We start from the raw sequence: 23,176 nt of genomic DNA, 5'->3' as shown, positions 1-23,176 counted from the left end.
ACATCGCATATACCCACCCAGCCACCCCTCCCAGTCACTCCACGCGGCGCTCTAGTCTAAACCCCGTGGCCACAACCCCACAGCGCCCTGCACCCCTGTTAACCTCACTGGGCCGGGCTGAGGTGCGATAGCGGGGCAGCGGAGGTGAGTGGAAGTGCGGTGCCTGGCGTGTGGTGACCCTGATAAGCTGGGAAGGAGAGGAGGAAGGCAGACGCTCTCAGTTGGTTGGTTGAAGGCGGGCAGAGCGTACGTCTGTCGCCCCCATTACCTCCCTCCTCCCCCTCCTCTCCTCCTCCTCCTCCTACTCCTCCACCTCGCTCCGTCACCAGTCCGTCACCACTCCGTCACACTCCCCGCGGACAATACGGAAGCTTGTTATCCCAGTGCGCTTCTCCCCGCAACCTGAACCTCGCGTCGGAACCTCAGTGAACCTTTTTTGAATTAGTGCAAAGAGAAGAGGATTCCTGTCCCTCGGAACGCCGCTCTTGGGTGTATCGTGGCGTTCAATTCCGATTCTGTGCTTTGGATTCTGGTTTCTGAACGAATTTGCATCTTTATCTCACTGGTGAACTCAGAACATGGATTGATTGACGTACTACTTGACACCCTGCCGCCTTGTCACCTTCCCCCCTGCCGCCCCTGCCCTTCCTCCCGCCTCCGCCATCCCCGGCACTCAGGTAACGCTTCCTGGCCACCCTGTTAAAAGTGCGTCTTATCTATCAGGCAGCGTGGACAGAAGGAAAGTCACTGCGGGAAACGGACTTAGTAACGGAAAGACAAGATAAAGATGAACAGGGAATAGAAACAGTTAATATAATAAACCCACGCTCAAAGTTTTTAAGAACACGGAAAAAAAAAGTCTATGAACTAAGAAAAATTTTGAAGTGTTATGGATTCAAGATTTGGAAGTCAGAACGCGATTGACTCTCCTCCGTGGGCGGCGGTCATTTAGAAGCCCCAGACAGACCCAGGCAGACACCCCACCCCCCGGTGCTGCTGCTACAGGCCGTGGTGGTGGTGCGGGTGCTGGCGTCGCTGCTGCTGCTGCTGCTGCTGCTCCTGCTGTTCCTGCTGCTGCTCCTGCCACGGGGAGTCGCCGCAGACAACACCGTGAAGGAAACAAGATAATCACATATTTATCAAGTAAGTTGTTTGAGTTTTCTTGTTTTACTTTTATGTTTAGCGAGAGGGAGAGAGAGGAAGAGTTAGAGATTGGATCAGTAGCCATGGGCAGTTTGATAATGAGGTGATACTGACAGTTTACCCGCCGATAAAATCCCCAATAGATATTATCGATAATAGAAATCTTAAATAATGCATAAATCACATTCACAAAATTGCCCACATAGCGACCAGGCATTATACAAGATAGAAAGAAGGGGGCTGGAGGTGTGTGGGGATCTAGCAAATTGCCCCGTCATATTGTTAGCGACAGATATTGACTGGGAAGTAATGAAAGGACTGATGCTGGCCATGATCATAAAGTCATCGAAGTTCAAGCCGTAGAAATGATCAAGTTATCAAGTTACCCTGGCAATAACGGGAGGCTGGATTTAAGGCGGCCCTCATAAAAGTAAAGAGGAATTTATGCTAGCGGTAACTCCATTCTACGAGGTGACTTAGATAAATGAAGGAGATATTGTATTAGGGAGCTTCTATCGTCAATTTTCTCGTTGTGAGTTAACAGGGCGATGTGAAGGTAACGAGGTGGTGATGCGGTGTTCAGTCTGGTGATGAGGGTGAGGGAGATAAATGAGCCTGATATTGTATTAAGTGCCTCTTATTGTAGCATTTTCTCGTTGCGAGTTAACAGCTCTATGAATTAAGAGCCGCATTTACTATTAAGGAGAAAAATCAGGAGTAAATTTTAATACACAAGACATCAAAAGGAAAGAAATATTGGGAAAAAATGTTAAGAAAAAAATTATAGCAGGTTTAATCACTGTTTATTGGATTTTTTAAGGGGAAAAATCACTAATGGATTTGTAGAACGTGTCGATTCAGAAGTAGAAAAATATTGGATATAACGGGAAATTGTTTGAAAATATGTGAAACCAAAAATGAGAATATAAAATCACATAGAATACATTTTGAGTATATTAAAATAAAGTAGATACTGCAGAAAAGAGAATAATTGTATCATGAAAAAATGCTAAAACAACGGAAAATTAAAAATATAAAGAAAAGCAATAAAATAAAAGAGAAACCAATAGAGAGAGAGAGAGAGAGAGAGAGAGAGAGAGAGAGAGAGAGAGAGAGAGAGAGAGAGAGAGAGAGACTAAGCACAAATAAACCAAAACTCCAACATTATCAGAAGAAAACCAGTACAACGAAAGAGAAAATGATAACGTTGAAAGGGAAAATAATAACACACAAAGACCAGAAGCTGAGCGGCAGCCGTGTTCCCATATCGATATAATCTGACCCACCACCACCGCCACCACCACCACCACCACCACCACCACCACCACCACCACCACCACCACCACCACCACCACCACCACCACCCTTGCGCCGCCCAAGGGAGACTTCAAGGAAACTCAAGAAAATCACCCAACCTGTATTGGATAAACTTTTAGAAATTTCAGTAATATAGTAAATAGTTATCTAAGTTTTACTCCTTTTTAATATACAAATAATGCGCCGGAATAACATGTAGGCTATGCGAAATACAAAGAAAGAGATTTCAATGCGTAGCCAAATAGTTATCCAATCCATATGCGAAAAAAAATTGTAGAAGTTTCAGTTGTATAGTAAATAGTTATCTGAGCTTTACTCCTATATATAAATAATGCACAGGAAAAATCATATAAGCTGTACTATATATGATGAGAGAAATTTCAATGCGTAGCCAAGTAGTTATCCAACCCATGTGAGATAAAATTGTAGAGATTTCAATATTACAGTAAATAGTTGTCTAAACTTTACTACTTTATGTATACAAATAATGCACAGGAAAAATCATGTCAGCCGTAATATATATGGAGAGAGAGATTTCAATGCGTATCAAAGTAGTTATCCAACACATATTAAACTTTGAGAAACTTCAATACTTTAGTAAATAGTTATCCAAGCATTTTTTTTTTATATATATAAATAATGCGTTAGAAAATAATATAAGCTGTACTATAAATGAGAGAGAAATATCAATGTATAGCCAAGTAGTTATCTAATCTGTATTACTGTAAAACTAACACAAAACAAGAAATATGAAAAAAATACTACACAAAAATCTTGGAAACTTCAATGCAAAAGCAGAAAGTTATCCAAACCTTATCGTTGAGAAATTAAGAGGTTTTAACAGCAATAATGAGAAGTGAACCATAATATACTATAAAAAAAAAATTAGTTCGAAACTTTAATGCGACACAAAAAGTAATCGAAACTCTATTGTGTGAAAATTAAAAGGGATTTCAATTTTGTGCTAATATTACTGTATAAGAGAGAGAGAGAGAGAGAGAGAGAGAGAAAGGAGCTGGAAAAGACAAATATTAACTGAAACGGGACAAAAAGAGATAATGCTCATAAAAAAACAGAGAGAGAGAGAGAGAGAGAGAGAGAGAGAGAGACGTGTTAGGCTAAGGAAAGGACAAACACCGGCGAAAACAGAAGGAAAAGTAAAAGAAATAACACAAGGAGAAAAAAAATAAGAAAAAAAAAAAATGGTAAAAGAAAGGAAGAAAAGTAAAAGGTTGAACAAGAGAGAGAGAGAGAGAGAGAGAGAGAGAGAGAGAGAGAGAGAGAGAGAGAAAGAGCAATGCAGGACACATATCCGGTGGGCCATAAGAGGAGCCCGGCCGCTCTTTCTATTCATTTACCTTTATAATTCATTGAATACCTGCACTGGACAGGTAACGGTAGCGGTGACTTGTTGGGGAGAGAGAGAGAGAGAGAGAGAGAGAGAGAGAGAGAGAGAGAGAGAGTCAGCCAAACATATCTCATTATACACTAAGAAAAGGATCCCTCCCTCGAGAAGTCCTTAACTCTCAGCGAAGGACTTGGTAAATCCTACGTGTTGTTTCCTTTTCCTTTTATTTCCTTCTATCTGCTTTTGTTTCTTTTCTTTTATGCTTTGTCTTATTTTTGTCTTTTTTCCTTCTTTTTTGCTTTTTTTCCTTTCTTCATTTCTTATTTCGTGCTTCCGGGTTTTTTTCTTTTCTTTATTGTATGTTTTCTTTTTTTTTTTCGTTTTCTATCTTGCGCACTAATCTTCTTCACCTATTTTTCTATTTCTATTGATTTGTACTTTTTATGTTTTTCTTTCTAGCATTCTTGTCACACTTCCTTCTATTCAATCTCTTCTAATTCTTGCTTTTTCTTTCTCTCTTTCTTTTTCTCACTATATTTTCTACATATTTCAATTTTTCTCTTTAGTAGTTTTCTCTAAATTCCTTTTCCTCTATCTCTTCTAATTCCTACTCCTTTTTTTCTCTCTTTCTTTTTCTCAAGCTAAACTTTTACTTCCTTCTCTCACACACTAAACTTCTCTAATATCCATCGTTCTTATTTCGATTTCCATTTCCGCATATTTTTTTTGTACTAATTCATAGTTTTCTTTCTTTTTCTCTTTCTCACCTAAACTTTTACTTCCTTCATTCTCTCTCTCTTTAAACTTCTTCAAAATCCCTCGTTTCTATTTTCATTTCTGCATATTCATTTTTCTTCCCACCTCTCCAATTTCAACTTCCACCTTGAGCATCTTTTATATCTTTATTATTTCTGTTTATGGCCACGACAAGTTTGGAGCGCGGATGCATAACACGTAATATATTTCATGTATTGCTTCGTGTTTTTCCTCCTTGCGGTCATTCTTACGTTCTTAAACCGCTTGTTGCCTCACGCCTGTTTGAGATGAAGCGCCAGTCGTAATTGTGTCATTGTGTTCCTCGTTTTTTATGTGTGTGTCTGATGAAGATGTGTGTGTGTGTGTGTGTGTGTGTGTGTGTGTGTGGTTTTATTGGTTTGGGTTTTAAGTTGATTTGTTTTGGTGTGTGTTTTTCGTGCTTGTTTTTTTTGTATTTTGTTTTGTAGTTTGTGTATCAAATTTTGTTTTCATGGTTGACTAGCTGGTTATTGGTTTCATCTCTCTCTCTCTCTCTCTCTCTCTCTCTCTCTCTCTCTCTCTCTCTCTCTCTCTCTCTCTCTCATAAATAAATAAATAAATGAATATAAACTTTATATACCAGTTACTATATTCAGCCATTACACACACACACACACACACACACACACACACACACACACACACACACACACACACACACACACACACACACACACACACACACACACACAAACATACACACTCAACACCTCACAACACACCAATATTGCCTAGTAAAAATTTCACACACACCCTAAGCACCCCACAAAGTATTATATAAAGTGACACACCCAACGACGCCCGAGAAAACATCAATATTGGCTGGTGGAGATACGACACACGCCCCACCAACACACACAGCGTCCTCAAGAGTCCTACAGGAGTGACTCAGTGAAAAACCCTTAGAAAATCCTGCAGGAGCTTGATTTAACAAAGACCTCATAAGCTCCACTGTCCAAAAGGATGCAAAATAGAACCCAGTTGCTCATGAGTCCTATATAAATTCATAAAAGTCCTACAGGAAACTAGTTTTACCCCATAAAACTCTAAAGGAAGTAACATAGGATGAAAAATATAATCCATGTTTTTGTCAGTTCACCAGAAAGACCTCTTGAAAAATTAAATATAAACACAGTACATTGATAGGAAGTCCCATGAAAATGACCCATACATATTAGCCCCCAAAGTCCCACAGAAAGACCCCATAGAAATTAAAATGTAACACCATACAACCAAAGAAAATCCCTTAAAAAGACCCACATTGATTAAACACCACACAAAATTTCTTAGAACCCACAAAAATGATATAAAATCCAAAACAGAAAGTATTAAACCTGGAAAAGAAACTATAGAAACAAGAGGAAGAAAGAGACAACCCACAGACAAACTCCAAAACACACAAAAATCTCCCATAATGCTATACAGGAAGCTAAATCAGACCCACACCCTTTAAACACTCCAAAGTCCCACAGAGCCCACAAGAATCCTATAAAACCAACTTAAAACGTTTTAAAACCTTAAAACCCACGGAAACAAGATCCAATCCCACAAACATACCACAAAACCCACAAAAAAACTCCCATAACCTAACAGAAAACTAAATCAAACCCCACACCCCATGAACCCCTACACCCATAGACCCCCAACAGGAAACAGCCCCCATACCAACACCCCCTCACCCCCTTAAGACCCAGAGTTCACGAGGCACCGAAAAGACCAAAAAAACTCCTTATCTTGAAGCCGGAGTAGACTTTGCCGCCAGTTGGTGTTGACAGTGGTGACGTAATGCTTACCTGCTAACTCGATTGGCTGTCACTGTAGTCCAAAGCTGGCATTCATTGGTTAGCCCTTCCTGTGTGCCCTGGCGAATGAGAGATGGAGAAAGTGAGTGACAGAGAGGTCGTTGTGTGTGTGTGTGTGTGTGTGTGTGTTAGCGGTGTGCTGTTAATGCGGGTGGTGGTCTCTCAAAGGAACAGTCATTTTGGTGGTTAAGACAAAGGTTGAAATGGTGTCAAATGTAGTCCTCTTCCTTCTCTTTTTTTTTTCCTCTTCTTTCTCCTCTTCTTTCGCTTTTTTCTCTTTTTTTCTTCTCTTCTTTCGCTTCTTTCTCTTCTTCCTTTCTTCTCTTCCTTCTATCTCTTTTCCTCTTTTTTCTTTTTTCTTCTTATTCTTTTCTTTCTTCTTTTCTTCCATTTCTCTTTCCTCTTCTTTCACCTATTCTTTCTCTTCTTCATTCTCTTCCTTTTTCTTATCTTCTTTTTCTTATTTTTCTCTTCTTTTTCTTCCTTTTCTCATTTGCTTCTTCGTTACCTTCATTTTTCCTCACATTTTTCTTCTTTCTCCTTTTCCTTCTCCTTTTTCCTCCTTTTTTTCTTGATTTTTCTTCCTCCTTTTCCTTCTCTCCCTTCTATTCTTTCTCTTCTTCCTCCTCTTCCTTCTCTTCCTTCTCTTGCTTTTCTCCGTGTGACAAGTGACTATCTGACTCTCCCTACTAACACATCGCAGAGAAGAAACTTGCACTGATCTCTTGTTTATTTCTTGTGAGTTTGAAATGGTGTTATATCCTTTTCTTCTCTTACTGTGACTTAGATTGATAATGGCTAATGTAATAATGGTAATAGTAATAATGATGCTCTCTCTTCTTGTACTTATGAAAGGACGGAGGTTATGGATACGTAAATAATGTTAAGTAAAATGAGATAATGAAATGACAGGGAATGTTAATAAATCAGGTTAATTATAGAAAAAAAGGTAATGTGGATTTTTAATATTCAGGTGTAGATCAATATATTTTTTGCTTTTCATAGGCATATACATTTTTCATAGGCATATAATTTTTGTCCCTATTTTTCGTTGTAGTATTTTGATAGTCTAGCATATTTTTCGTATCTCATTAACCTTTTTCCCCAGCAAATATTTACCCAAGAAGATAAACAAAATAATAATAATAATAATAATAATGATATTGGAGATAATAATGATAATAATAACTGACGTGAACAATTTTTTTTCTATATATGCCTTATCGCCGTAACATTTAGCTCGTCTAGTTTTTATCTCCGTATGTCTCGCTCCCTGACAAGTCCTCTTTTCACGAACCCCCCAAAAAAACACACAGACACTCAGATAAAAACACATTATCTTTATATACATTTACCCATAAACTATTTGCATTATTGACATTTATATATTACAACTACTCTCTCTCTCTCTCTCTCTCAGGTATATATGTATAGGTATGTATGTACAGGTAGGAACACTGTATTAATATGTATGAATTCACAGGTAACTTGAATGGAGAAAGGACCTGTGACTTACCTGTTCTGTAGTGTACCTGAGTGTACCTGTGTGTACCTGGGAAGGGAGTGTATGAGTGTACAGTACCTATGTAAATGTTCCTCCGCGGTCACCTTGCTCACCTGGTCGTTAATTAAAGATCCACAAGACAACTGGAAGGGCGCCGCTCGTGTGTCGTTCAGCGGGGAGCACTCACGTATGTTAGTGTGTGTGTGTGTGTGTGTGTGTGTGTGTGTGTGTGTGTGTGTGTGCGTGTGTGCGTATGGTGACTTGTGTGCGTTTTGTAAGCCGTGTACGTTGTGGTGGTAGTGGTGGTGATGGTGGTGGCGGTGGTGTGTACGCTACGCTAATTGGTGTTTGCGTGTGCCTTGTGTGTGTGTCTTGCGTGTTTTGCGTGAGTTACGGTGCGTGTGCGTGTGTGTGTGTGTGTGTGTGTGTGTGTGTGTGTGTGTGTGTGTGTGTGTGTGTGTGTGTGTGTGTGTGTGTGTGTTATGTTTGTGATTTAATGCCCTAGAAGGTAAAAATAGCCACAAACAACAACAACAACAACAACAACAACAACAACAATCACCACCAAACCACGAAAACACACACACACACACACACACACACACACACACACACACACACACACACACACACACACACACACACACACACACAAGAACAAGAACACAAACATAAAAAAACTAAAAACAGTAACAATAACAATAACAACAATAACAAAAAGGTAGCCCACACCTCACCTGTGCCTCTACCTGGTGCTAATTGGCAAAAAAAAAGGCCACAAAGGTGAATAATCCAATTTGGTGCTTTGAGAGGTGTACCGCTGAGTCACCTTGGATAATTCTGACGGAAAGAGAAGGAGGGAGACGAGGAAAGAAAAAGATGAACGAGGGAGAGTAAGAAGGAACGAAAGGAGAGGAAGAGAGGAGGAAAAAAAGGGAAAAATGAGAGGAGGGAAAGGAGGAAAGGAACTGAATAAATGGAAGGAAGAGAAGGAAAGGAATGGAAGAATGAAGGTTAGAGGAGGAAAGAAAGGGAAAGGTGAGAGAAGGAGGGGAAGAAATAAAGGAAAAAATGAGAGATAGAGAGAAGGAAAGGAAGGTAAGAATGAGAGGAGAGGAAAAAAGAAAGGAAAGAATGAGAGAGAGAGAGAGAGAGAGAGAGAGAGAGAGAGAGAGAGTAAAGAAATGTAAGAATGTGAGAGAGGGAGAAGAGGAAAGGAAAGGAAGAAGAGAGAGCGAGAGAAGGATAGAGAGAGTAGAAGAATGAATGGGGGAGAGAGAGAGAGAGAGAGAGAGAGAGAGAGAGAGAGAGAGAGAGAGAGAGAGAGAGTTACACATTTTAATCTTGTTCTTAATCTTAATCCTTTTCGTCGTACAATTCTTGGCTTATTTTCACACAAATCTAATCCATCTTTCTCCTCCGCTAACTTTAAAAAAAAACGAAGAAATAAGAAAAAAGAAAAGAATAAGGAAATAAAAGTCTAACCTCAAAGAAAACGCAAAACACAGCCAAAGAAAACGGTAACCTAGTTTAACATTTAGCGTCATTGTCAGATTTCTCACGCTAATGTGTTTCTGATGTGTTGGAAAGGACTCTCTCTCTCTCTCTCTCTCTCTCTCTCTCTCTCTCTCTCTCTCTCTCTCTCTCTCTCTCTCTCGGTCTCGCTTTCCCAGTCCCTCCCGGTGCAAAAACAAGCCACAGTCGCAATTAAAATAAGTTATACAATGATGTTTACGCAACCTTTCTTTGCTCAGGTAATGTAAATATGTGTGTATGTTCGTGTGACCGTCCCGCCGCCCCTCAAATGTGTAGTAGTGTTGGTAGGATGTTTATAGAAGCATTAAGTGTCCCCTCTGTCTCAAACTACAATGGGTTTGCTAATGTTCCCTGTTTCCCGGTGAAGTTTAGTGCGTATAGATTAATATGGGTGGTGGTGATGGTGGTAGTGGTAGTGGTGGTGGTGGTGGTGGTAGTGGTAGTAGTAGTAGAAGTAGAGTCAGAACAAATTCAGAAATAGGAGAAAGGATAAATGAAAGAAGGACGGAAGTGAGGAAGGAGGGAATAGAATAAAGAAAAGTAGAAAGAAAAGGGAAAGGAAAATAAATAAAAACTGAAGCTAAAAGAATAAGGTAAAAGAAAAGAGAGAGAGAGAGAGAGAGAGAGAGGGAAAGTGATTAGCAAGAGGAGGAAGGTACAAAATGAATGAATGAAGGAAGGAAGGAAGGAAGGAAGGAAGGAAGGTCGAAAGGTGAGTGAAGTTTATGGTAGTAATATTTAAGTAGGCTCTATAAGTGGTTAATTGTACTTGGAGTTCAATTAGCGTTCATTTAGTGCAATTAATGCCTTGTGGTGCCTTAAATGTATACAAGGAATGTCAACTTGTCTGTATGCTGGGCGTGGTTTGCAAATATATATAAACAATCTCTCTTCCCTCATTTTTTCTTACTTTTTTTTCTTTCCTTGATTTTCTTTTCTTTTTCTTTATTTTCTTTCTTAGCTTCTTGTTTTTCTTTTTCTTTTTTTAATTTATCTTTTCTCTTACATTTATTTTTTGGCTAATATTTCTTTTCATTTCTTAATTTATTTCTTCCTTTTTCTCTCCTCTCCATTTATTTTATTTACTTGTTTCTCTCTTTCTACCAATTATTTACCTACCTATCTATCTATTCTTTATTTCTATTTCTCTTGTTTACTTCTTTCCTTTCTTCCTACCTTCTTTTTCCTCCTTCCAACCTAAAGTATTCTGCTTTATTCCTTCCACCCTCCTTTTCTTCCCTCCTTCTCTCGCCTTTTTTCCTCCCTCCCTTTCTCCTACATTCCTCCTTCCAATCTAAAAGTATTCTCCTCTTTTCCTTCCTTCCTTCCACCCTTCCTTCCTTCCCTCCTTCTCCTCCTCCTTCCTTCCACCCCTAGTTCTTGTCTCCCTCCCTCTTCCTTCATTCACAAACACAAGACACACACAAATAAAATATACATGGCTAATCAAACGACACTGCGAATGTATGTGCGTATGAAGTGAAGAGGAAAACGCACACGCAGGAGAGCGTGTGCGTATTGTGTGTAAAGTTTGTGTGTGCGTATTGCAGTCTTCATGTGCACACCAGAGTGGACATTGAGAGGACGAGAAATCCAAGTTAGGTCGAGATAAAGAGAGAGAGAGAGAGAGAGAGAGAGAGCAAAAAAATGTCACACAAACCGGACCATAAGAGATTAATAAGGAGTTTTGAGAGTGTTGGAGGTCCTCTCTCTCTCTCTCTCTCTCTCTCTCTCTCTCTCTCTCTCTCTCTCTCTCTCGTTTAAAATTTTGTACTTTTCTTTGACTTTTCTTGATTTCTTACTCTTTTCCTTTATTTTCTTTGCATCTACTTTTCAATCTCTTCACTAAACTCTATTCTACTCTCTCTCTCTCTCTCTCTCTCTCTCTCTCTCTCTCTCTCTCTCTCGCTCTCGCTCACACGCCAAACTGTGCAACATCCAGATAAAAATTGCTCTAATCCACTTCAGATCATTATCATGCATTCCTGACGTCGAAGTCTCAAACGCCCAAGTAAAAATTGAAGTAGCGTTTTCTTTTATCTCTCCATTTTCTTTACCACTCCGGAGACTCACCTGGAAATACCTGACATTATTATTCTTTTTTATTTATCTATTTTTTTTTGTTCAGGTGAGTTGATGGTGGTTAATTCTCTCGGTATTTCGCAAGAGTTTATTCTGTCGCTAACTATTTTGAGGGATTCTATGGGGTGAGATTGTAGGACTGTATATAGTTTGGGGTATTGTATGAGGTGAATTTGAAGGATTTTAGGAATTTTGAAGGATTGTATGGATTTTAAGGGTTTGTATGGAGTGAGATTGAAGGATCGTATGGAGTAACTCTGTGGGATTGTATGGGTAAGATTGAGGGATTGTATAGAGTAAAATTGTATTGGGTAAGATTGTTAGGTTTGTGGGTTTTTTTCTTCCTTTTTCCTCTTTTTTCCTCTTTTTTTTATTGTTGGTGTTTGTAAATTATTTGCTTTGTTTATTTTTTTATGGTGTGAAAATTTAAGGTTCTCGTTTTCAGTACTTTTTAATCTCATTTCTTTAGTTTTTTTCTTATTTTCTTACATTTCTCATAATTTCTCTTGCTTTTCTTATTCTTCATCCATTTCTATCATATTATCTCTTGGCCATTCCCTAATTTTATCCATTATTATCTCTATTCCTTCTTCTTTTGATTTATTATTGCATTTCTATTCATCCCTTTACTTCAAAGCACCACATTTATTATTACCCAACATACTTTCATTTGTTTTTCCCTTTTTCATGCATTTCCTTTTAATTTCTCTTTTTTTCTTATTCTTCATCCACATCTACCATATTTTCTTCTATTATTATCTCTCTTCCTTCCCTTGATCCATTTTTATATATCCATCTATCCCGTTACTTCTAAGTGGAACCATGCATGCTTTGGGGTCCGAGGGGTCTCCAAGCGCACGGGTTCGAATCCTGTCCACGGTCCGAGTGTAGGTTGGGCTTCCTCACTCGGGGCAATGGTTTCCTAGCGGGTGGGCTTTGAGATAGGAGGTACCACAAAAAGTATCCCCTTTAGCCCAGAAATTCCCGTGAAAAGCCCACATGGTGTAAATAAACCCCACATAGATTACCTTATATATTTTCATGCCTATCAATTTATTATCCCTAGCTGTTTTTTTTTTTCTATGACATTCCGGTCCACCTGAATATCTCGTTCCCCTCCCTCCAAATGGCTTCCTTTATTGAGTTTAGTGCAGGTAAAGGTGTGTTCGCTGCTCCAGGTAACTCAGGTGTAAAGTTTCACTACCTGGGTTGCCTCTGCTCAAATGGCACACGGACACTGTTCATTGGAGACTTTATGGCGAAGCTTATGTTTCGATTCACCTCAATGGCACCGAATGTTTTGGGTGAAGCTCCGATTATGTTCAGTAGATTGGAGTGAGAGATTGAGGGAAAAGGTCAAAGATTATGGGATATTATGTAGTTATTCTATCTTCTGTTGTCTTTTTGTCTCTCTTGAATAGAGAACGCGAACGACAGTAATAAAAAAAAAATGGAAAAAGAAAGCCACAGGACAAAACAAGGTGAAGAAGAGGAGTAGGAGGAGAAGAAGCAGGAAAAAGAAAGCAATAATAAAGGCAAAGGGAAATAGAAAAAAAATATATAGATAAGAAGGAAAGATACAAAGAAAGAGAACCGAAATTGAAATAGTAAAATGGGGTAAATAATAATAAATGAAGCATGAAAAAACAACTTAGGATTATTACAATATAGCCGTTTTCTAATTTCTTTTTTCTTTTTTCTCTGTATTGAGTTTTGCATAGATAAAGTTCCTGAATATACAAAGGAAGAGAAGCGAAATGAGAAATAGTGAAAAGGGTAAATAAGAAAGGAATAAATGACCTATGAGAAGAAAACTGAAGTAAACTAAACTAAGTCCCAGATAAATATTCCTGATTTTATAAAAGGAAGAAAAAAAAAAAACAGTGAAAGGCAAATAAATAAGAGAGGAAGAAATGAACTATGAAGGAACAACTAAAGAAAATAACATGCTGAGAAGAAGAAGAAGAAGAAGAAGAAGAAGAAGAGAGAGAGAGACGAAAGATTAAAAGAAAAAGGTCATGGATGGCTGGGTATTATGTAGCTTTTTTATATATTTTTTTTTCTAGAGAGAGAGAAAGAATATGTTTAGTAGATGGAAGTAAAGGATTAAAGGAAATAAATTCATAGATGGCGGCGGGGGGAGGGGAGGCTGGGTATTCTGTAGCTTTTCTATATTGTTTTCCTATTTCTGTGTTGACCTTTGCATATATAAAGTTTGTAAATTGTACCCGCTGAGCCGCGAGTCACTAAATATCAAGTCAATCTCACTGCCAAAAAGAACTTCATGTAAATTGTTTCAATATGACAATAAAGTTAGCTTATGTTATCCAATCTTAAAGTACACAAGAAGGAATCGGAAACAAGAGTAATGTGATCAAGGGTGATATGAGGATTCAAGTGGTGGTGGTGGTGTCTCTCTTCCACGGCCTACCTCACCTGTGCAAGATGTTCAGTATACAAGAAATTCTATAAATAAAAGCAATACAAACAAAGAAGAGTAATGTGATCAAAGGTAATGTGAAGACTTAAGTGGTAGCATCGTGGTGGTGGTGGTGGTGGTGGTTGGTGGTGGTGGTGTCTCTCTTCCACGGCCTACCTCACCTGTGCTAGATGTTCAGTATACAGGAAAAACTATAAATCAAAACAATACAAACAAGTGAAATGGAAAGTGTTAGACAAAGTCATTCATACAGAAGGAATAAATGAAATGGAAAGTAAAATGAATAAGAAAAAATAAAAGAACAGAACAAAATGTAATAAAAAGGACAAAGTACAAATTAATAAGAAAGGAAAAAAAACCACAAATAATAAAAGAACTAACGATTATATAAACAAATAAACTAAATTGCTGTAATAACATGCTCAGAAACTAAAGAGAAAGAGAGAGAGAAAAAAAAAGTTCAATTAAACGATAGAAAAAAAAAGAGCAGAACTATAAACATTATGAATTAATTAACCAGAAAAATGGCAAGTGAACGTAATATTAGCAAGTAAACTAAATTCTGGTAATAATTTAATTAGAAAACATTCGTTACATGCAAGGAAAGGAAAGAATAGAATAACCAGAGGGCTTCCAATTAGCATAATCAACGCTAGGTATGCAAATGAGTCTGATTATGAAGGTAGCAAATAGTGAGTATAATTTTACATTGCAAATCATTCTGGTATAATTAAAATGATAAACAATATAAAAAACAAATGAGGAAAAATTAAATACAAAACAGATTGAATTTCTTGGATAATGTGAGCGGGAAATGCCTCTCTCTCTCTCTCTCTCTCTCTCTCTCTCTCTCTCTCTCTCTCTCTCTCTCTCTCTCTCTCTCTCTCTCTCTCTCTCTCTCTCTCTCTCACACACAAATACCAGGCAATCAAGCAAACAGTCGTCTCTCTCATGATGTGACCTAAAAATCTACATAAGCCAACGAATAGATTAGAGAAGAAAAACAAAGAACAAAAAATAAATAGCACAGTTGATGCATTCATAATAATAGCAATAATAATAATAAAAAGATGAAGGAGGAGGAGGAGGAGGAGGAGGAGGAGGAAGAAGAAGAGAAAAGAACAAAAAGAAGCAATAGCAACAATAACAAAAAAAATAATAACAATAACGATAATAGTAACAATGGACGAAGAAAGAACAACAACAACAACAACAACAACAACAACAACAACAATAATAATAATAATAATAATAATAATAATAATAATAATAATAATAGAAAGCTAAAAACAAGACGAGACAAGAAAAATTAACACAAACCCCGGGAAAGGCAGAATCAGAGTCACGCTACTTAGGTAAATCACAACACTCGCCAGAAAACACGGCACATTATCACTAAAACAACGGCGACTACCAACACGCGCGTCACCAAGCGTCACCAAGCGTCACCAACCCACGGGAAACACCAAGCTACCCGCCACGACACCGCACTCACACACACTCACACACATTCTCACGCAACGGACATTAAACAGTATCGCACTAATATCACCAGGTAAACTCCCCCACAAACTCGCGTCGCTCAGGTAAACACAGGTGAGGGAGCTCAGTAAAATTATCACCATTATCACCAGCAGAAAACTATTTAGACACTGGTATCGCGGGCATCACAAATTACCAGGTACAAGGTTTCAAGGCACACCTGTCCGAATTCACTCGCTTTGGTACGATTTTATCAGTGCCAGGTAAAGTTCCGACTGGCTAGGTACAAACAGGTAGCGAGTGGACCCTTTCTTGCCTTGCCTTGCTTTGCTTTTCCTTGCCTTGCCTTGCCTTGCCTTGCCTTGCCTTGCCTTGTCTTGTCTTGTCTTGTCTTCCCTTGCGTTGCGGTGCCTTCCCTGCTCCCCCAGTGATTCCTGTGCATTCACCTGGGTCACCTTACCACCTGGAAAAGTCACCTGTTTGTTTTTTCCTTGCTTTAGAACACCTGTTGCTTAACTTTTCACTTTTAACCCCTTCAGTACCACGACGCGTATCCATATTCATTCTGCTTACTATTTGCTGATTTTATACAGCTTCAGAAACTCATGTAGGGGATTGAAATAGTGAAGACTGTGACCATTAATCTTCTGCCTCCATAGACCCTTGCTAGTGTCAATAAAATGGTCTAATCGTACACAAAGACTTAACTGAATAGTATCTGTAACAGGTGAGGAGGTGTTATGAATTAAACTACCTGTATCATTAAAACCTACAGAGAGATGACGCGGTGATCAAGAATAAAAGAGTTAATTAGTGTCTTTAACAGGTGAGGGAGTAACGATTCCAATTACCTGTGTCATTAAAGCCTACAGGAAGGTGACACTGTGCTCAGGTGTGCCCGGTTTCCCTCATTGACTTTCCGTGGGTGACTGCCAGGCTTGATCACTGCCTTGCTATTCTCAGCGCCGCGGGGAAGATAAGACACTGAATACAAGCAAAGAGGAGTCATGAATCGTCTCTTCTATCCTTCTTCTCCTCCCCCTTCTCTTCCTCCTTTTTATTATTTTCATCTCCACCTCCTCCTTCTCCTCCTCCTATTTGTCACCTTGATTTTGTAATATTTTTTGTGTTATTCTTATTTCTCTTCTTTCTATTCCTCCTCCTCCTCCTCCTCCTCCTCCTCCTCCTCCTCCTCCCTTCTCCCCTCTCCTCCCTTTGGTTGTACAGGTGTTTTCTATACCTAAAGAGAAGAAGGAGGAGAAGGATTAGGGGACGGAGGAGGAGGAAGACGAGGAGAAGAACAAGAAGAAAAATAATTAGGGCTAAGAGGAGAAAGACAATGAAGAATAGGAGAAAGAGAAGAAAGAGGACTAGAAGCAAGAGAAAGAGTACTAGGAAGAGGAGGAGGAAAGAGAAACACGAGAGAAAAAGGAGAAAGAGAAGAAGCTAGACTAGGAGAACTAGGAGGAGGACTAGGAGCAGGAGGAGTAGAGGAAGAGGAGGCAGAAGAAGAAGAGGAGGAGGAGGAGGAGGAGGAGGAGGAGGTCAAAAGAACACTAAGAGACGCAATCAATATCACGGAGTAAGGATTAGGATGCAGTAGTGGTCCTGTGTGCGCCTTCCTGGGATGAGCGAGATGGCTGGCTGGGTATCTTTATGAAAATTCCCTTCTTTCTTGGCTATCTCAGGTCTGTGTGGTTTCTGCATGCGTGGTTGTCATTGGTACCAGCGTGGCAGTACTGCTCATTGATTTATTTTGCCTAGTTTTCTGATTCTTGTGTTTGGGATGTGCTGGAATTCTTTTTTGGGTAAATGTTTGTTTTTGTTGCCTTTTTAATGATTTTTTTTCTTTTTTTTCTTTTTTGTGTCATTTGGTGCCTTAAAGATTCGTTGTTTCTTATTTTCTCATCTTTTTCGTGTTTAGGTTTTCGTTTTTCTTTATCCTTTTCTTTTTTTTTTTTTGGAACATTTGTTAGAAAATGTATTAATGTTCTCTTAAATGACTTTCCAAACCTTCCATTTATCATATCCAAGCTACACAAACTCTCTTTTGTCATCTATTTTTTTCTTATTCCTTTTTTTCTTTAACATAAGATAGCAAAGAAAGACTAGAGAAAAAGACTGTCTATAATATACACTCTTAAATAAAATAGTATCAAATTAAACCGAGAAAGTCAACCAATTAAAGTCAAACCAATTTCTATGTGTCAAATGATCACACGAATCTTACTTCCACCTTTCACTTCTCAAATCCCTCATCGCCTCCTTTCCTTCTTTCCTTCCTTCCTTCCTTCATTTCTCTCATCTTCCGTACCTTCTTCTCATTTTTCTTCCTTCCTTTGTATTCTATTATCTTATCAAACCCTCTTCAGCACCGCCTTCTTCACATCTTTCACTTCTTAATCTCTTCATTACCTTTCCTTCTCTCCTTCCTTTCTTCCTTCATTCCTCTCACCCACCTTATCCTTTTCTCATTTCCTTCCTTCCTTCCTTCGTATCTTATCCTTTTATATTCTTCACTCCTTACATCTTTTACTTCTTAATCTCGTTTTCATTACCTTTCCTTCCTTCATTTCTTCCTTCTTTTCATCTACCCTGTCTTCTCATTTCCTTTCTTCCTTCGTATCCTATCCACTTATCAAACCTTTAGCATTGTCTCCTTCAATCCTCACACTTTCTCTAGTCGTGTTTCATCCCGGGTTTCATTTCAGCTTTCACCTTTTCTCTGTAATTCCTTGCCTTCAAATCACTTCCTATCTTTTGCTGGGCTTGTCAGTGGTTGAAGAGGAGAGAGAAAGAGAGAGAAAACGAGAAAGCATGGGAGAAGGTGACTGCAGAGAGAGAGAGAGAGAGAGAGAGAGAGAGAGAGAGAGAGAGAGAGAGAGAGAGAGAGAGAGACGTGGTTAGAATCTGCCTTTTTTATAATTTTTTCCCCAGCGTTCTCTCTCTTCCTCGCAAAAAAGGAGAGAGAGAGAGAGAGAGAGAGAGAGAGAGAGAGAGAGAGAGAGAGAGAGAGAGAGAGAGAGAGAGAGTTGCTTTGATTTCATGCCACGTGTTAGATAGCTTCATTTGCACCTGTGTCTTGATAAAGGTTGTAGCAGCTTCCCGTTAAGTACAGCGTGTGATTCTACCTTATTGCTTCACTGCTTACCTGAGGAACACCTGAGAATCACCTGGGAATGACTTAAGAATCACTATTAATGAAGCTTTGTCACTGAATACCTAAAGCAGTCTTACCAAATTAATCTTTTTTATATTGAACTGTCACCTCAGAATCATTTTAGAATCATCGACTTACTCTACTAAAATATTAAACTTAACACGGTAAATTTTAATTCCTTTATTCCTTACAACCAGTCACCTTAGAATCACCATAGAACTACATGTGAATCACCTAAGAATTACCATAAAATTGGCATATGATCACCTTAGAATCACCTGCTTAGTCTTTCCTTACCCAGAAACTCTTGACGTGGTTAGAATCTGCCTCTTTTTCATTTTATCCAAGTGTTCTCTCTTTCTCGTAATAGCTAGCTGATTCTTTATGCATTCCGCCCACTTGCCTGCCTCGCTTGCCGGAAAAGAAAGATGTTTATTAATACCTGAAGGATGAGTAGAAAAATTGTGTGTGTCTGGAATACTTCGACATGATTCTGGCGGTAAAAAGACTCTGGAATGCTGGAAATATTGTTAGGAATGCGGGAGAAAATGATGGAAGATAGAGGTGAGTGAAGAGGTTAATGTGTAGTGAAGGAAGTGTGGATGGGAAGATAGAAGTGAATGAAGAAGAATGTAATGGAACTGAATGAAGGGTGATGTGAAATGCAGTGAGTGAATGAAGGAGTTAATGTGTAATGAAGGAATAAAGGAAGGATGGAAGGAAGAGAATGAATAAGATAATTGGGGAGATGTGAATGAATGAATGGATACAAATTGAAGGAAGAATGGAAGGAAGGAGAGAATAAAGGAAGAGCGAAAAAAAATGATAAAAGAAGGAAACTAACACAAAAAGATAATGTATAAACTCAATAATTAGAAGAAAAAGTAGAAATTAGCAATAAATTCTAGATTGAAGAAGAAAAAGAAGGAAGAAAAATTAGCGCAAACTTTTTCAACCACCAAAAAAAGTAAAAAAAAAAAAGTAGAAATTAATACCGAAGGAGGTGATGAAGGAAGGAAACTAACACAAAAAATACAACATATAAACTCTATGATTAAAAAAAAGTGGAAATAGTGATGATTTTTAAACCGAAGAAAGGGAAAAAGGAAAGAAAATTAACCTTCACCAATCACAAAAGTCAATAAAAAATGGAAAATAATAAAGAAGGAGGCGACGAAGGGGGTGAACTAACACATGTACCTTTTCTCTCCCCTGTGCAGGATGAACCAGCTGTGCAAGGTGTGTGGAGAGCCCGCTGCTGGCTTCCACTTTGGGGCCTTCACCTGTGAGGGATGCAAGGTGAGTCCCCCTTACCTGTACATACCTGTAGAAAATACCTGGAGGAGGAAGGGAAGGAAGAGGAGGAAGAGGAGGAGGAGGAAAAGGAATAGTAGTAGTAGTAGTAGGAGGAGGAGGAGGAGGAGAAAGGGGTAGCAAATATACGTAAGTAAGATTACCTGTAAGTTACCTGTAAGTTATGGAGGAGGAGGAGGAGGAAGAAGAGGAAGAGAAGGGAAGGAGGAGAAAGGTAGCGGCAATACGTGAGCTTACCTGTAGGAAATACCTGTAAGACACTTGCCAGTCTAACACATCCATCCATCGACACCAAACCAAGCTAAACACCTCCATGATACTTCCTCTCTTGCCACACCATCACGTCCTCTATTTGCTCCCATCACTTTGCTGTAAACACTGTTATTCTTGTGTTATGCCTGTGTTATGAGTCTGTCTTCCCACGCTGCTCTCACCACTCATCACTTCCCATCACCTCTCATCACTTCCCTCGTAAATATCTTTCTTAATGCTTCCTCTCACGGACCTTGCTCTCTCTCTCTCTCTCTCTCTCTCTCTCTCTCTCTCTCTCTCTCTCTCTCTCTCTCTCTCTCTCTCTCTCTCTCTCTCTCTCTCTCTCTCTCTCTCTCTCTCTCTCTCTCTCTCTCTAGCTATTATAATGTCACTGGCAATAAAAATCTTCTCATGTTTTATTTATTCTTCCGTTTTTCATTCACTTCCCGCCTTTATTTATTATTGTATCGTCTATTTACGTTCCTTTTTTGTCCTTATCATATTTTTCTTTCTTTTTTTTTTAGTTTCGTCATTTTTGGTAAGATTTGGTTGAGCTGATTTTTCTCTATGCTTTTTTTAATTCTTTTTCTTCCTTCTTCATTTAGTTTTGTGTTATTTTCATGCACTTCTTTTTATCCTCATCGTTTATTATTTTCCTTGTTAGTTTGGTTTGGTTAGAATTTTCATACTTTTTGTTTGGTTAGGTTCAATTTGGTTTAGGTTTCAATTAGGTGAAAATCTGTTAAGGTTTTGTTGAATTAAGTTCGTTTCTTTACGTTGAGTTAAGTTATATTTTGACTTACGTTAGGATAAGTTTCCTCAGATTTGGTAATGTTAGGTTAAGTTAAGAATAGGTTTTGTTTAGGTTAGGTTAGGTTAATTTTATAAGGTTTAAATTGTGTTTGGAAGGTAAGATTTGTTAAAAGTTATGTTAGATTAAGTTTTGTTTATGTTAGGTAAAGTTAAATTGGGCTTAAGTTGTGTTAGATTAAGTTACATTTCCTTAAGATCATGTTATAGTTTGTTTGGTCCATGTTACGTTAGGTTAAGTTAATTTTTCCACAGCTCTCCTAACCGCCACGTTCTCCTCTCGTTCCAGTCGTTCTTCGGGCGCACGTACAACAACCTGTCCCAAGTGCACGAGTGTAAGAACGGCGGGCAGTGCGTGATCAACAAGCAGAACAGAACCTCGTGCAAGGCGTGCAGGCTGCGGAAGTGCCTCATGGTGGGCATGTCTAAGAGTGGCTCAAGGTGAGACTGTGGGGCCTTTGTTGTCTTGTGAAGGCGTGTTACTGGCTGCTGACTGGTGATTTGTTCTCTTGTGCTTTTACCTTTGTTTTTTTTTTATTTTGTGGTAGATTTGGTGATTTTGTGGTGATTTTACTCTCTTAGTTGTGTTTTTATTTCATTTAGTGTTTTATTTGTAGTTTTGTGGTGTTTTTTTTACGGGTGTTTTGGGATAATTTGTTCTCTATCCTGTACTTTTTTTTTTGTGGTAGATTTGGTGATTTTGTGGTGATTTTACTCTCTTACTTGTGTTTTTATTTCATTTAGTGTTTTGTTTGTAGTTTTGTGGTGTTTTTTTTAAGGGTGTTTTGGGTGATTTTTGTGATTTTTAAATTTTATGGTATATTTGGTGATTTTGCTCTCGTGTTTTTTATTTTTGTTTGTTTTTTTTATTTGTAGCTTTGTAGTTTTTTTTTTAGGGGTATTTTGGGTAATTTATTCTCATACCTGTGATTATTTTTTTTATTTTGTTTTGTTTTGTTTTGTTTTGTTGTCTGTTTGGTTATTTTTAGGTGATTTTTCTCTTACCTCTTTCTTCATTTCAATTTTTTTTCTATTTGTAATTTTATCTTTTTTTTGGTCATTTATTTTTCTAGCATTTTTAATTTAGGTTTATTTAATTTTCTTTTTTTATTTGTATTATTTTGAGACTTGATTTTTGATATTTTGTTATTTTTCTGAGTTTTTATGTTTCGTTTCTTTTCTTTTTGTTTTATTTCTCAATCCTTGGTCTATTTATTATTTCATTTTTAACTATTATCCTAAAACAATCAACATTCTTCTCATTTTTCTATTCCTCGTCTCTCCTTCTCTTCTCGTAGCAGTAGTGACAGTAGTAAAGATAGTAATAATAATAGTAATAATAATAGTACTAACCCTCCTTACTATAACTATTAACTCATTATCTTCTTCCTCTCTTCTCGCAGCAGTAGTGATGATAGTAGTGATAGTAATAATAGTACCAGATTTTTACTACAGCTAAACACTCTTATTTTTTCTTCTCTTAGCAGTAGTGATAGTGTAATTATAATAGTGCCAGCTTTTTACTATATCAACTTTCATTTATTCTTCTTTATTCTTTTCTCTTCTCTTAGCAGTAGTAATAGTATTGATAGTAATAATAGTACCAGGCCCTTGGAGGATGTGACGTAAACACTACTCTTGCCTGCACGAATCACTGTATACCCTTGTGAGAGACTGCACACTTTTGTCACTGTGTATAATACATTGGTGATATTTTAACCCAAACTCCAGCGCAGCCATCGATAACAGATTGAGATATTCAGGAAACGAGCCAAACAAGGGTAGTGATTTACTTTCACATTCATATTTCACCCACAAACTTTCAATCTGCAAAAGGACTCTTAGCCTCTTATGCATTCTGAGAGCGGGAAAGTAAACAAAAACCCATACTAAAAGGTGACTTATTTGCCGTGTGATCTTGTGGAGGTTTAATCTTGATCTTTAGACCTTTTATTCTACTGAGCTTTGTTTATCTGAGAATTATTTTGAAGTGAAGTTTGCTTGCTATTGTGAGGGACTTGAGTTTGAGGTCGTGGTTGGCTTAGGTAAAGAACTAAAGTAATTTTCTGATATCTGAAGGAGGGAAGGGTTTGTAGAATTGTGGGAAGGATAGGAGGGTGCAGGAAAGGAACGGTTAGTGTGGATAGGATGACGAAAGGATAGTATAGATTTAAGGAGCGAAGAGTATATA

At 38.2% G+C, this 23,176-nt stretch overlaps 1 protein-coding gene across 1 annotated transcript in view; it reads left to right on the top strand.

The window, feature by feature from the left end:
- The first annotated feature begins 7 nt into the window (after positions 1-7).
- The window catches only part of LOC123509999 (knirps-related protein-like), a 25,797-nt gene continuing 2,628 nt past the window's right edge, over positions 8-23,176 (top strand). Inside the window, 3 exon segments of the mRNA XM_045264669.1 lie at positions 8-1,143; positions 19,830-19,908; positions 21,275-21,426. Of these exon segments, the coding sequence (XP_045120604.1) occupies positions 19,831-19,908; positions 21,275-21,426 (230 nt within the window). The 5' untranslated portion in view covers positions 8-1,143; position 19,830.

Source organism: Portunus trituberculatus, chromosome 3 (assembly GCF_017591435.1).
Source record: "Portunus trituberculatus isolate SZX2019 chromosome 3, ASM1759143v1, whole genome shotgun sequence".
Classification (NCBI taxonomy): domain Eukaryota; kingdom Metazoa; phylum Arthropoda; class Malacostraca; order Decapoda; family Portunidae; genus Portunus; species Portunus trituberculatus.
This window is presented reverse-complemented; position numbering and strand designations above follow the sequence as displayed.